Raw genomic sequence first — 12,949 nt, 5'->3', positions numbered from 1 at the left:
AAAAGATCGACTATTACGCACGGACATTCTAGCGTGTGTGTGTGTGTGTGTGTGTGTGTGTGTGTGTGTGTGTGCAAACAACAAAATAAATCGGCTTTTCTTTGTTTAAAAAAAAAGAAGTAATCAAACGATTGTCGAAATTACACTGGGGAAAAAAAGGTGAATTACTTTAATTATTTTCACACTTCAGGAACTTACCAAAGGCGGAATGAGCGGCACCATCACAGGCTGAAGGACGTTCCCAAGCCATCAATCACCACCTCGAAACGCGACTCATCTGTTTAATTGACTCCATCCAATTAAAAGCCGGAGAACATTCAACCCGGAGCAGATTGTTAAGGAGCAAGGCGGGAAAACTTTAACGACTTTTGCATCCAGTGATGGAAAACATCAACACGTTGTCAGCCTCCTTCGTGCTCCCCCACAGATCCTGACGCGCCTCCCGTCACCATCAGCAACATTCATTAAAAGATGAGGGAGAAAAACAACAACAATCGTGACGTCATCACCCCCCGCGTAGAGACACGGAGAGTTGAAATCCAGCAGCGGTGAGACTGGGGACAAGTGTCAGCGTCACCCGAGGCTCAGACTCCACGTGTGGATGGTCGGAGATCCAAGTCTGGGATCCAAGTGCGCCGAGGAGATCAAAACCCAGAGAATTATCGACTTGGACCGTTGCTCAGACCTCAAAGATGCCTCTGATGGTCATGGTGCTGCTGCTCACATTAGTGGCTCAGTGTTGGGGGACACCTCAGGTTGGTTTTTCCTTAATTATTCCAGTTTAAATGACTATTTTTAGCTGACATAACCTGACTTCCCCCTTGTCTCCCACCTCACAGTGGAGGAACTGGAGCCCTCAGGCCATCCTGTACCTGAAGGGAGCACGTAAGGCTTCATGAAGGAGGCACTTGCTTTGTTTTTCTCCTGTTAATTTTAAAGAGTGAAAGATGTGTTGCATGTTTTGTGCAGAGGGACACCGCGTGTTGCTGCAGCGCCCCAGCAGAGATAAAGACAGCCCCGCACATCTGGGTGAGTCCCGACACGACACATCAGAAATATTAAGTCTAATGATTAACTTTAACCTTAAATGCATCTACATGAGCGGCCTGGATGTGTCACTTCGGCACTAGTTTATAGATTATTCAGTCTGTTGATAACTTGGTTCCACCGGCAGCTTATTGGTGACGTTTGAATATGTGAAACGTTAACGTCGCATTAAAGAACCCGCAGCTGGACCGTTACCCGATTTGCTGTGATTGAAAAGCAGCGGGAGGTTGGACGGCAGGTTGCCATGGCGATATTCATCACCCTCGTAAACAAGTGCAGTCGATCGGGAGGGCTGGGAAAACGTGCTGAACGCTGCTCCTGCTCCTCTGCAGGGAGCCTGGACCCAAACCAGGATGGTCTCAGGCAGCCTTGGGCGCCGCTCCTGCTCAAGCTGCTGCAGGCGGCCGTGGATGAAGGTAAAGCTCCCCAACGGCGCCTCTAAAAAACATCCCGACCCAGCATCTGATGCAGGTTTCTCTCCCGCAGGCAGAGGAAACGCAGGCGATTGTCCGGCTCGGCGAGCCCCGGCTTCCTCCCTTTAAAATGTGCGATTAAAACGTTTTGTGTGAATAAAAGGTGGTTTGTGAGCGGCTGTCGCTATGGTCCGGCTGTGCCTTTTGATGACCGGGCGTCACGACTGTCAGCCCGGGGCGGCAATTAAGTTGTTGACACCAGAAGTGATAGAAAAAACAAAACTGTAAACACCATTCATCGTCACGCTGTCGACACCCAGGGGCCGCCTGAAGCAGACAGGGCTCGGGTCAGCCTGAGGTCACAGGCAAAACAATTCAAAGCAACAATATAAAGGAGGGCAGAGCCACACTCATTTGACTGGATTTCCTTAGAAATTCAATTTGAACCTGTAAAAACGGATTCAGTCTGATAAACCAAAGTTTTTCGGTGTGAACTTCCGATTAATTATATTCAAGGTCTTCATTTGCACCAAATCGCTTCATTTTCCCTTATAAAAATGAATAAGTTTCTGTTTTCAGGACCAACAAAAAATACTTTATTACGCCTCCGAGCAAACAAGCAACAGTCAAACTGCAACACGGTCAAATCAGTTGATGCTCATGTGATGGTTAGACTGCAGATGTGCACGGAGAGCTAAATCTGCGGGGTGAAGCTCTACACACGGAGCCTGTGGGAGTGTTGGGGCTGTGGGAGGAGGATCTGCCCGGAGTCTGGCGTTTTCTGCTGCCGAGTGACGGTTCAAACTGTGCTTTTTAAGGTGGAAGGTGCGCTACACCGCCCCCTGGTGGTCACTCAGATGTCCCGCAGGTCCTTCTGGATGTCCCACAGCGTCCTGGCGCTGTCCTGCAGCTGGGTGACCTCATCATCCGTCAAGGTCATGTTGATCACACTGGCCACGCCCCCGCCGTACAGCACGCACGGGAGACTGAGATACACCTCTTCGTTGATTCCATACATGCCCTGTGTGACATAAACAACTATACGACTACAGGCAACCACCAACTCTGGTCCAGATCACTCAGCTGGTGCCAAAAACCAAACTCGGTTTCAGACATCGTTAGAGGGCTGAACTGCCTTCTGGCTAAATTCCATCTGTGCACGCAGGATGTGAGGATGCATCTGCTGAATGGAAGTAGCTGAAAATGTAACTGTGTGCGGGAGTGGCGCTTACCTGCACCATGGTGGAAACCGGGTGGATCCGGTTCATGTTCTTCATGAGGCTTTCTACGAGGTCACCGACGCTCAGGCCGATGGCCCAGTTGGTGTAACCCTTCAGCCGGATCACCTCGTAGGCACTGAAACAGTAAAAATAACAGTAAAAATAAAATAGATTGCTTTATCCTCAAGATTGTAATAGCTACAGATCTGGTATGAGAAGAGATGAAGGTATAGACACAGATCCACAATACAGCACAATTAGAACAATTAGAAATTTAACGTCAATAACACCTATTACATAATATAACTTTGACACATCAACTAAACAATGGTTTTGGTCCATTTATAGTTCTGCTGCTGTAGTTCTAACAATATCCGCCAGGGGGAGAATCACCGCGTATATTAAATATGTTTCCTATTAACGTTTAAAATAAAACATTCAATTTTAAGATAAATAGAAATGCTGAAAATATGTATTCTAATATCAGTAAAAATGCTTTAACACAATTTACAGAACTACATGTTCTAATTCAGAATTGTCTACATGTGGATATACTTTAAATAAAAATCAGTTAATTCAGGCCTACCTGTCCACCACCATCTTGTGAGTTTCATTCCAGTTCTCATCGTCGCAGTCGGTGCCGATGTTTGGGTTCAGGGTCTGCAGGTTGACTCCGGCCACGTTGGTTCCGCTCCACACGGGGACTGAGACCGATTTAATAAAACAAAAACAAAAACAAACAAACAAAACAGAAAAGCAGCAAACGTCATCCACAGCAACATAACACACACGTGACGACGGTAACTCTGCAAACTCTCCCCACCGCTGGTGTCGCCGTGCTCCCCCAGGATCCAGCCGTTGAAGCTGCTGGCGTGGATGCCCAGCTTCTCGGCGATCAGGAACCGGAAGCGCGCCGAGTCCAGGTTGGTGCCGCTGCCGATGACGCGGTGCTTGGGGAGGCCGCTGAGCTTCCAGGTGACATAGGTCAACACGTCGACTGTGGGAGAGCGTCGACCGTGAGCGAGCGAGTGTTACGAGTGTGTGTGTGTGTGTGGGGGGGGGGTCAGGGTGAAGGCGTGCCGGCACCTGGGTTGGAGACCACGACGATGATGCAATCAGGGCTATATCGGACGATCTGGGGGACGATGTGCTTGAAGATGTTGACGTTCCTCTGCACCAGGTTCAGCCTGCTCTCGCCATCCTGCTGACGGACTCCGGCGGTCACCACCACGATGCGGGAGTTTGCTGTCACAGAGTAGTCTGGGAGGAGGAGGAGGAGGAGGAGGAAGAGGAGGAGGAAGCCCAAAATGAGCCCACAGGAGAGGGACAGTTCTGCATCCTAATACGACAGCATTTCGGGTTTCAACCTGCCTTTGTCTGCGACTATTGTGGGGGTTTTGAGGAAGAGGCTGCCGTGCTGCAGGTCCATCATCTCCCCTTTCAGCTTGTCCTCCATCACGTCCACCAGAGCCAGTTCATCAGCCAGGTCCTGCGTGAGGGGGGGGGTCAGATGTCAGCGATTTTACCTCCAACACCATAGAGCGGGATGCTTCAGCCGCCCCCATCATGAGCTCAACCATGTGCACCTCAAACACATTTATGGTTTGACGTCCTGTTTAGTTACCGAAAAGCAAAGTTGCCTTTTTAGGCTGTTCCAGCTCAGATTGTTCCAGTTCTTAAGTAAATACTTAATAAAACTGACCTGGTTAAGGTTACTGGCTCATCCAGTGTTGCTGGCTGACAAGCACATGTCGTTCAAAGTGGCCCAAACTTCAAACATTGTTGTAAATGGTCTTCAAAATTGGACCGTAACCAATTTGTCAAGGTGAGAAACCCAATTTCCAGCCTGGATGCTGAGATATTTTCAAGATTCTTGCTGGATTGGCGCAGCCCAACACAGGGAACCCAACCAGCCGCCATCTTGTCCACCAACAATTTGGTAATTTGGGGTCGTCACTGCAGCTGAACGGGTGAAGAACCAACCCTAGACTTACACAGTGATGACTGGAGCCACTTACAGACGTTTAGGGATGAAAGTCAGCTCAGGCACCAACAGATCAGTAGCTGGTCCGCGAGGATCCGGGGGGATTAGTTCCCTCCTGCCAGACCAGCGGGGAAGGGGTCAATCTGAGCAAAGGCCTCTTACCCTGAGCAAGATGGTGACGGCACAGGCCATGCCGACCTGACCCACGCCCACCACCGTCACCTTGTTCCTGGACGGCTCCGGCGGGCCGCTGAACAGCGGGTGGAACAGCTTATGCAGGATGGAGGCCATTTTCAGCGCTGAGGAGGGAACAGACACAGAAGAAAAAACTGTCCTGTAACATCCGTCATTGGACTTTATGGTCGGAGCATCGACCGAGTCTGACGTGGCTTGTTTTCAAACAGGAACTGTTCTTCTTCTTCTGCACAGTTCACCTTGAGAACACACTCGGCCGCGCACAGAGACGGCGGCAGTACTTGCATTTTTCCGCGATGCTCCTGGCTGCCAGGTACAGATACCACCACGTAATCAGCATCTTGGTCCCGAGCGTCTGTCTTCACAGCCCTCCCAGAACCTGCCCTACCCAGTGTCCTACCCGCCTCAGCGCCTGTGCCGTCCAGGCATTTGAGGACGCAGGTGTCTGCGCAGCTGCAGCGGGTGCACATGTGACGGAGGGAGCTCCCCTCCCTCCTCTTCCTCCTCCCTGAATGGAGGATGGAGCGCTATAATCGGATGGGAAACTTGACCGACCGCTAACTGCTAAATGGGTAACGTTAATCCTTTAAAGCTGCCTCCATCTGGTTGATCACAGTAGTTTACCTGTCACTTACTGGTGTGTGTGTGTGTGTGTGTGTGTGTGTGTGTGAGAGAGAGAGAGAGAGAGAGTGAGTGAGACTTTGAAACAAACAGAATTTAATGTGTCGAGAACTCAGAACTCTGTAACTGTCATTATTCCATGTTTAATAAAAGCAAGCTTCTCCTGTTGCGCAACCCCGACATTCGCCAGCACTTCCATATGGATGCAAACACCTTCATCCACAGACGCCCCTGAAAGACTCTGGTGTGTCATTTTGAAGGGGGGGGGGGGGGTCCATTGCAAAGTGTTAATCAAATCAGGCGACGCATGGTGACGGTTGCCGCCGTCCTGGAGGATTGGAAACATGTGAGACTTGATCCAGCTTCAGTCTGATTACATCTGGAGGCGGCAGAAACACCAGCATCTCCTCGCCCCCCCATCCCCCCCCACCCCCAGAAACGAGACCGAAATCCACAAATGTTCAAAATCTCACCTGTTGCTTTGCACGTCCGCTCACCCCGAGTTATCGCTCCTGTCTCCAGCAACAGTGAGATTAAGCGCGGCGTTGTTGTCAGGCTGCAGCTTCCTGGATTTATTTGACTAAGCCTCCACAACCCCCCCCCCCCCCCCACCTCCCCGTGAGGTCCAGTTTGGAACTCCAGGGTCACCGCGGTCAGCTTTTCTCCAACTACACCCTCAAAATCCCCGAGTGCAGGTCAGCAGCCACTTCGATGGAAAATTGTCTGGAACGAGTCTAAAAGGGCAACTTTGCCCGACGTTCATAAATCCTACGGTCCCTAAAGTAAACCACGCAAGACAGGATTTCTGATAACAACAAAGTTTATTTTATGATACACCGCCTACATTATCATAAATAAACATTAAAAATCCTTACCCACATAACCACTATCATTTCTGTCCATTGTGGAAGAGCTGCCCGATAATGAATAAGATGTGACCCGGATTAAAATACAGTAGAACTCGTGTCCTCACGTCACACCTGCAAAATATCACCTTTGTTCTGCTATAAAAAGTTGAATGTATCGATTTAGAAAAATATCAAAATAGAAATTAATTCATTATCCGTCGTGCGAATGCACCACCCCCAATGTGTCAAAAAAATAAAAAGAAGGAACGGATTAAATTTTTCCGTGCGCGTCTTCAATGCAGATCTGCCACGTGTGTTCAGTGAAGTGGGCTATGTGGGTGCGCTGCAACAGCCAATCCCGCTACAGGACTGAAGGATCGGAGTCTATATATTAAAGGAGAGAGAAAGAAAATAAAAAGGAAAACAAAAACAGAGCCAACGAATAAAACAAAAGTATGTAAACCCAAATGGACACACCGAGAAAAATCAACAATTCCGACCTCAATCCGCCATTTGGGCTCTCGTTAGGAGTAACTGTCAAAGAAACATTCGATACTTGGAATTATATGGGTAATAGTTTGACAAGTCGACAGCACGCGTCTTGATTACATTATAGTGAGCAGAATTTGATTACTTGACTTAAGGTGAAGCCCCACGTGTGCGTGAAGATTACGCCGTGGACCTGAAAGCGGGTCAATTTCCTCATGCAGTGGCAGAACCTGATTACATCACGTCTCCTCATTTAAGAATAATAAAAAAAACAAACAGTTGAATCAACCTGAGCACCATGGAAACAACGAATCACTACCTAAGTCTATAAACTAATGAGCCGATTCGGATTTGATAAGAGAACCACGATGTTCTGGTGATGGCGGGAGAAAGTTGGAGGGCGCTAAGTGCTAACAGTGTCCAGGCACTTTAACGGGAAATAAAACAAAAGCAAAAATAAAAACCTGCCTGGCACAGAGTGTTAGGAGCTACAGTATGACCCTCGAAGACTACAACCATGCATGGAGTTAGCTGGTCTCTCCGTTCTGCACTTGTTTCTACACACAGTGGTTAAATACACACAAGACACAAAACAATTCACAGATTTTAAAAAAATCAACATTAAAAGGAGTCTCTTCCGACTGCCACAAGAGCTACGCAGAAGTTACTGCTTCCTCTTGGAGAGGGGGGGGGTGGGGGCGGAGGGGTTGAAGTCCAAACAGGGAAAAAGAAATCAGTCCAATTAAATCTTTGTCCAACTATGTAGATAAAAACGAGGTGAGAGCGAAGTTTACCGCTTGAATTATGCTGCGTTTGTGGTAGGGAGGTGGCGTGGGCAACGGGGGGGAGACCGGACAGGTCTTTACTTGCCAGTCTTGGCGGCGCCGCTGCCGCCGACGCCCAAGTAGTCGGCGGCGTTGCTGACGACGCCCTGGAGCGGGACCACGACGCTGTCCAGGAGACCTTTGAGGGTGTCGATGTGACCTGCCTCCAGGTTCTGGTACGCGTAGTAGAGGGAGACGGCCACCACGATGAGGACGAGGAGCTTCAGCAGGAGAGAGAGGACGCCTCTCCGGGCCGGTGCTTTTTTGGAGGAGACCGCGCCGGCCCCCCTGGAGAGAGACTCGGAGTACGAGCGGCTCTCGGTCAGGACCGTGCGCTGCACGTTGGACTCGTTCAGCCAGTATTCGGTGGGTTTCAGCGGTCTGCCAGCTGCACCGCGGATGGGACGCCTGCAGGACGCACTGTTCGGGAAACAATTGAATTATTTTATAGAACGGACACACACACACACACACACACACACACGAGCATGATTATGTTCACCAGAGAGAGGGGCAGCCTCGCCAACGTTTGCTAGTGCCACAAGGGATCCACGTGCCATCGTTATTGATTACCTGATGCCTGTCGGTGTGCTAATTTCGTTAGCGAGGATATCTTCAACGACGCTGTCGCTGGCCTTCTTTGGCGTTTCCTCCACCGAATACTGAAGCAATCACGACAAATGAAGAGAATAAGCACGGGTTCAAATCGCATTAGTGGGTCCGAGCGTGGAGGAGGGGGGGGGGAAACGGGCCTCACTTTAGTTTGTCGTCTGCTGCTGGTTCTGACGGTCACCGGGGGCTTCCCTCTGCTCCTCACCGGCCTCTCCACCACAGGAACTGGCTCCGCGTCAGGAGCGGCGAGGTCCTCTGAAGTATAAAAGCAAGGGCATCGTAACCAAGCCAGGAGACCCAAACTCATCGACCCATCTCGACGTTCGGCCGCAGCTCACCGTCTTCCTTGTCGCTGTACTGGTCGGAGTTTGTGTTGCCGTTCTGGTTGCTGTCTGCCTTGGGGAGGACGGTGACCTCTGCAGGGGCTTCGGCTCCAGGAGGCTGGTCTAAAAGCTTCTGCAGCTTCCTCTCATATAACTTGCGGGTGGAGGCTGAATGGATATTAAAAAAAAAGTACAAAATATTACACAGTTTGCAATTTAATGTAAAATCTATTTATTTTTGACCTATTGTTTTTGTTTAAAAATCACCTTATGTGATAGGAATACTAATTGACTTGCTCATATAAACTGGAAAATGCAACTTTTAATCAGTTTAAACGGAAATAAACACACACGTAATTTGCATCTGCAACTCATGCAAACCCGGTTCGGGCCCTTACCAACAATGGGCCCCGTGTCCACGCCATATTTCGCCAGCTGTTGTCTCAAATCTTCATCAGTGAGATCTGTCACCTCTTCCTCCTCCTCTTCCTCGGCCCGGGGCTTATCTGTCTTCTTGGTTGCTTTCTGCGGGAAAAATGTTCGAATTCAGGTCAAAAGTGCACTTTGGTGCGCACACACGCACGCAGAAACACACACACACACACTCACTCTTCCAGAGCGACTTTTGTTGGCCACCACCGGGGCGGGCAGGTCCTCGTCGCTGGAGAAGGTGTCCACGGGCGGGTTCTTCTTGCTGTTCTGCGCGGTCAGGTTCTTCAAATAAAGCTGCACGTACACTTCTTTCTTGTGCTCTCCGCTGGGAAGCGGAACATTGTTGGCTACCAGCTCATTCTTCAGCTTATCTTTCGTCAGAACCGACGGATCCTCGAGAAATTCTGCCATGATGAAGAGGGGGGTAAAAAAAAAAGAAAGAAGAGGACGATGTCGAGCTTCTCTTCCGCTTGTAGCTGGAGGAAATTAGCGCGCTCGCTCGGCGGCTACAAACAAAAACACCGGGAACGTGATGGAATACTGTTGTCAAACACGAGTGGCGCCTACCCGCCGCCGATTCAATTAGCCCCACCGACCAGATTTACTCAGATAAACGCTCAGATGGGCTCCCCAGCGCGGTAAATAAAATAAAAAGAGTGATTTCAAATTTTTCGACACCGGATGAACGCGGGACTCCGCGGTAAAATTGGCGCAAACAGCGACAACGACTGAGTGTAATATGACTGAATTAGCTTAGCTTCCAAGCGCTCCGCTTGCTTCTGTCCGCCCCGCGGCTGCAACAGGGCCACAGAACAAACGCTCCTTCTATTGGTCGGAACGCCCCAGTAAGGGCTTCTCTGATTGGTTCGCTCAGATTCGCCCATTCTCAGGCCGCCGCCACAAAGAAACAGCAGGTTTCGGTTCCCCCCCCCCGACAACTCCTTTACATTTGAACATAAATGCCTTTCTGGAGGAGTTTACTTCTTTGTTGCTTTGCTCTTACACGTTCCAATATAAATGCATACATAAATGTGGTTTTTAAACAAATTGGAGGACTATAGTTGGGTGGAAACTCTATTAAAAGCCCTTAATAGCACATTTATGATTACTTCCAGGGAACGTGTTAACTTTGGTTTATTTGCTATCGGAAATATTGTTTCATAACGGGTAATATATTGTCATGATGTCAAAAATCGTTTCCCGTATTATATAACGTGCCATATATAGACAAATGAAAGTAATTTAGATGAAGTCTGACCCTTCAACGGAAGAGGGCAGCATCAGCCACGTTACATAAATAGAAACGAATCTTTTCTTATTTTTTTGTTATGTCAAAGCCATTATAGCCGCAGAGCCGAAATCATAACGTTTGTTATGCAAAATCAATAAAATACCATTAGATTTCATTGTACAACCTCGAAACTGTCTTTATTTAATTTGTTTGATCTGTTTTTGAGACTTTAACAACTCAAATATATGGGGGAAAATGTAGGTTTTGCAGTGGAAAGCAGTGCTGAACTAATGAACCATGTGCTATTTCTTTGCAGTTGACATTTGTCTTTACCTTTAAAGTACATAAGAGCCGCTGGACTCCGCGGGCGACTCTGTGAATCAAAATCAATATTAAAAACACAACATTCAAATATTTCAAAACCAATTTTAGTTTAGTAATGGGACATTAAATGTTTGACACTTTTTCGAGGAAAAACATTAGCCTTAAGACCTTTCTTATGATTATTTTTAGTGGCTCATGGATTGGAGGACATGGATGAAAAAGGCACTGGGCCTCTTGGAAAAGTTGAACAATCAACTGGATAAATCATACATAATAAAGATCTAAACGCCTCTATGCAGTATTTTCTGCCTTCTTAAAAGCACAAGCTGACATTTGGTATCAGACCCTGACATATAAGCAAACATTAGAGGTCTGTAAGGTTGTTCAGTGTTTCCTAATTCTAATTAACCGTGCCACAAACGCCGCTGCACGGCCAAGCAGCAGCGTGAGAGGATAAATATTCCACCCTGAAGCTGAGGGATGAAGCAGGGATGAAGCAGAATGGCAGCCAGCGCTGTGTTCAAGGACAACCGCACAATTTGCCACGATGGCTGATTTGGCTTGAGACGAGGCCTAACTACGTGGTGACGCTCCCGCCTCCCGCCGTGGCGACAGTGGTTTGAGGTGGCATCGTGTGGCTCACCGCTTCTCCAAAGCTGCCGTTCTGGGGCTGCTGCAGAAACCGAGCAATCGATCCACACATCAGCTCCAAACCGCGAGAAAACACGGCGCGTTAAGTGAAGTTCAGCTTTTCCATGGTGGATCTTGCCAGTGGAGTGTATGCATAAAAATGTTGAGCCCTTGAGAAACACCTCTTAAGCTTTCTTTGTATGTAATTTATACAGAAAATAAGCCATGGGCCAAGAATCATAGAGAGCGCCTCTTTAAGCATAACAGTCACGGCCCCTGAAAAATGATCAAAGCAGACTTTTTAATCGTTCCCCCCTTTTCTTCCCCCAGAATAAGTTAATTTAAAATAGAATAGCTCCTCTCGATTTTGAGCAGTCGGTGCGAGCAGTAAATAACTTTGAGACGCATCTGAGACCAAAAGGACTAATGGGAAGGGAAAGCCGCGTACTCAAGGAACATTGTGCTGACGTTTGAGTTGCTGAGGGGTCGAGGCGTGTTGGAAAAGGAGGCACATCTCGAAACACAATTTCAAAAACGTGCACAAGTGTGGCTTTCTGATCACTTCGAAGAATGTTCGGGACCGACTCCTCGCTTGAGTTTATCTTGGATTTTTTAGCATTTCTAAATCCCAATTGAGCCGACCGCAGAAGTAGCTAAGGAAAAGTCAACATTAACCACCCGGAGAATGTCTGATCCAATTCCACTGACACAACAAAACATACTTGTAAAATTAATCAAAGTTATTCAATTTCAGCAGAACGTATGATCACAGTCCTGTCATCTCATGGGCGTTCATCTGCTGCTCGGTCCAGATTTATATAATAACCAAACAGTCGGCTGTATATAATAATGATGTCGTTTTAATTGTGGGCGAAGGTTTATTTTGCTTTGCAAAATGCACGTTTAGGATTTTTATGCCTGCAAAGAAAAAAAAAAGCGCTTTTCCTGCACGACCTGTAGTCCTCGGAGGATGTTTTTATTCAGCGCCAGGCTAATTTAGATTAAGTCCTGGGCAGTTTCCTGTGCAAAAAGGAGGATAGGATGCGGGCAGCAGAGGCTGAGCCTTGTGTGTCCTGGCCTTAGTACAACGGGCTGCGCTCACACAGTATATTTTCATTTGTTGTCAATCCAAACTCCACTCAAAGGGCAGCAGGAGGAAAAATGAGACCATCCTTGCTCCTCCACAATCCACATTTAGCCACCTGTATTCCTCAAATTTGCATAATTGTGATTATTTTGAACCTTCCTGTTTTATTTGGCCCTCCGAGCGTGAAGACACGGCTACGCTGTCCTCGGCCAACTCCAGACAAACACTACTGTGTGTGAAACTTTATGCTTTGAATGGAGAATGTCTGTGCGGTCTCCGCGTTGGGTCACAGACGGGGAAACTTGTATGCAAAGTAAACATATAGGCTGCATTATGTAATGTAAGGTATACATGTAATACACTCACAAATTTAATCTGGACCTTGTGAGCAGAGTTTAGCCTGCTATAATTGGCATTTTATTGCCAGAAATGAGAGTGAAATTACATAACCGGTACATTTTAAATGACTCTAGAACATTGTAAGTGGATATATATATATATATATACTCTCTGTTTAATAGGCCTGAACAAATTAGAGCGTGAAATGTAACAAACCACAAAAAAAAAAAAGAAAAATCCTCGTAATCCTTCACTGCCTATACGACCTGCTGGAGTTCCCCCTCATATATTCACAGAGGAGAAGGAGACTAGGAGATTCCCATTTGATCT

At 47.7% G+C, this 12,949-nt stretch overlaps 3 protein-coding genes across 6 annotated transcripts; 1 reads left to right on the top strand and 2 right to left on the bottom strand.

Annotated features, from left to right (window-relative positions):
* The first annotated feature begins 424 nt into the window (after window positions 1–424).
* Window positions 425–1,639, top strand: LOC130536333 (spexin prohormone 1-like). Its single transcript, XM_057052196.1, has 5 exons — window positions 425–755; window positions 840–885; window positions 970–1,029; window positions 1,380–1,463; window positions 1,534–1,639. Exons 1-5 carry the CDS (start codon window positions 693–695, stop codon window positions 1,587–1,589), a joined length of 309 nt encoding a protein of 102 aa, XP_056908176.1. The 5' UTR covers window positions 425–692; the 3' UTR covers window positions 1,590–1,639.
* A 387-nt stretch (window positions 1,640–2,026) lies between these two features.
* On the bottom strand, window positions 2,027–6,065 carry ldhbb (lactate dehydrogenase Bb). 4 transcript variants are annotated; one of them, XM_057052193.1, is made up of 8 exons: window positions 5,954–6,065; window positions 4,827–4,963; window positions 4,052–4,169; window positions 3,767–3,940; window positions 3,504–3,677; window positions 3,267–3,384; window positions 2,693–2,816; window positions 2,027–2,481 (listed from the first exon to the last, which is right to left on the bottom strand). In XM_057052193.1, exons 2-8 carry the CDS (start codon window positions 4,953–4,955, stop codon window positions 2,314–2,316), a joined length of 1,005 nt encoding a protein of 334 aa, XP_056908173.1. In that variant the 5' UTR covers window positions 4,956–4,963; window positions 5,954–6,065; the 3' UTR covers window positions 2,027–2,313. The 4 variants fall into 4 exon arrangements, with proteins under 4 accessions (XP_056908173.1, XP_056908172.1, XP_056908174.1 ...); XM_057052192.1 differs by lacking the exon at window positions 5,954–6,065 and adding an exon at window positions 5,145–5,308; XM_057052194.1 differs by lacking the exon at window positions 5,954–6,065 and adding an exon at window positions 5,099–5,242.
* A 217-nt stretch (window positions 6,066–6,282) lies between these two features.
* On the bottom strand, window positions 6,283–9,819 carry tmpob (thymopoietin b). The gene is made up of 6 exons (XM_057052189.1): window positions 9,186–9,819; window positions 8,975–9,101; window positions 8,592–8,744; window positions 8,399–8,508; window positions 8,215–8,303; window positions 6,283–8,061 (listed from the first exon to the last, which is right to left on the bottom strand). The coding sequence occupies exons 1-6, from the start codon at window positions 9,417–9,419 to the stop codon at window positions 7,680–7,682; spliced, it is 1,095 nt and encodes a 364-aa protein (XP_056908169.1). The 5' UTR covers window positions 9,420–9,819; the 3' UTR covers window positions 6,283–7,679.
* Between the last annotated feature and the right edge of the window lie 3,130 nt (window positions 9,820–12,949).

This window comes from Takifugu flavidus, chromosome 13, assembly GCF_003711565.1.
Source record: "Takifugu flavidus isolate HTHZ2018 chromosome 13, ASM371156v2, whole genome shotgun sequence".
In the NCBI taxonomy this organism is placed as follows: Eukaryota; Metazoa; Chordata; class Actinopteri; order Tetraodontiformes; family Tetraodontidae; genus Takifugu; species Takifugu flavidus.
The sequence above is the reverse complement of the archived record's forward strand: the minus strand, read 5'-3'. Positions and strand labels throughout refer to the sequence as shown.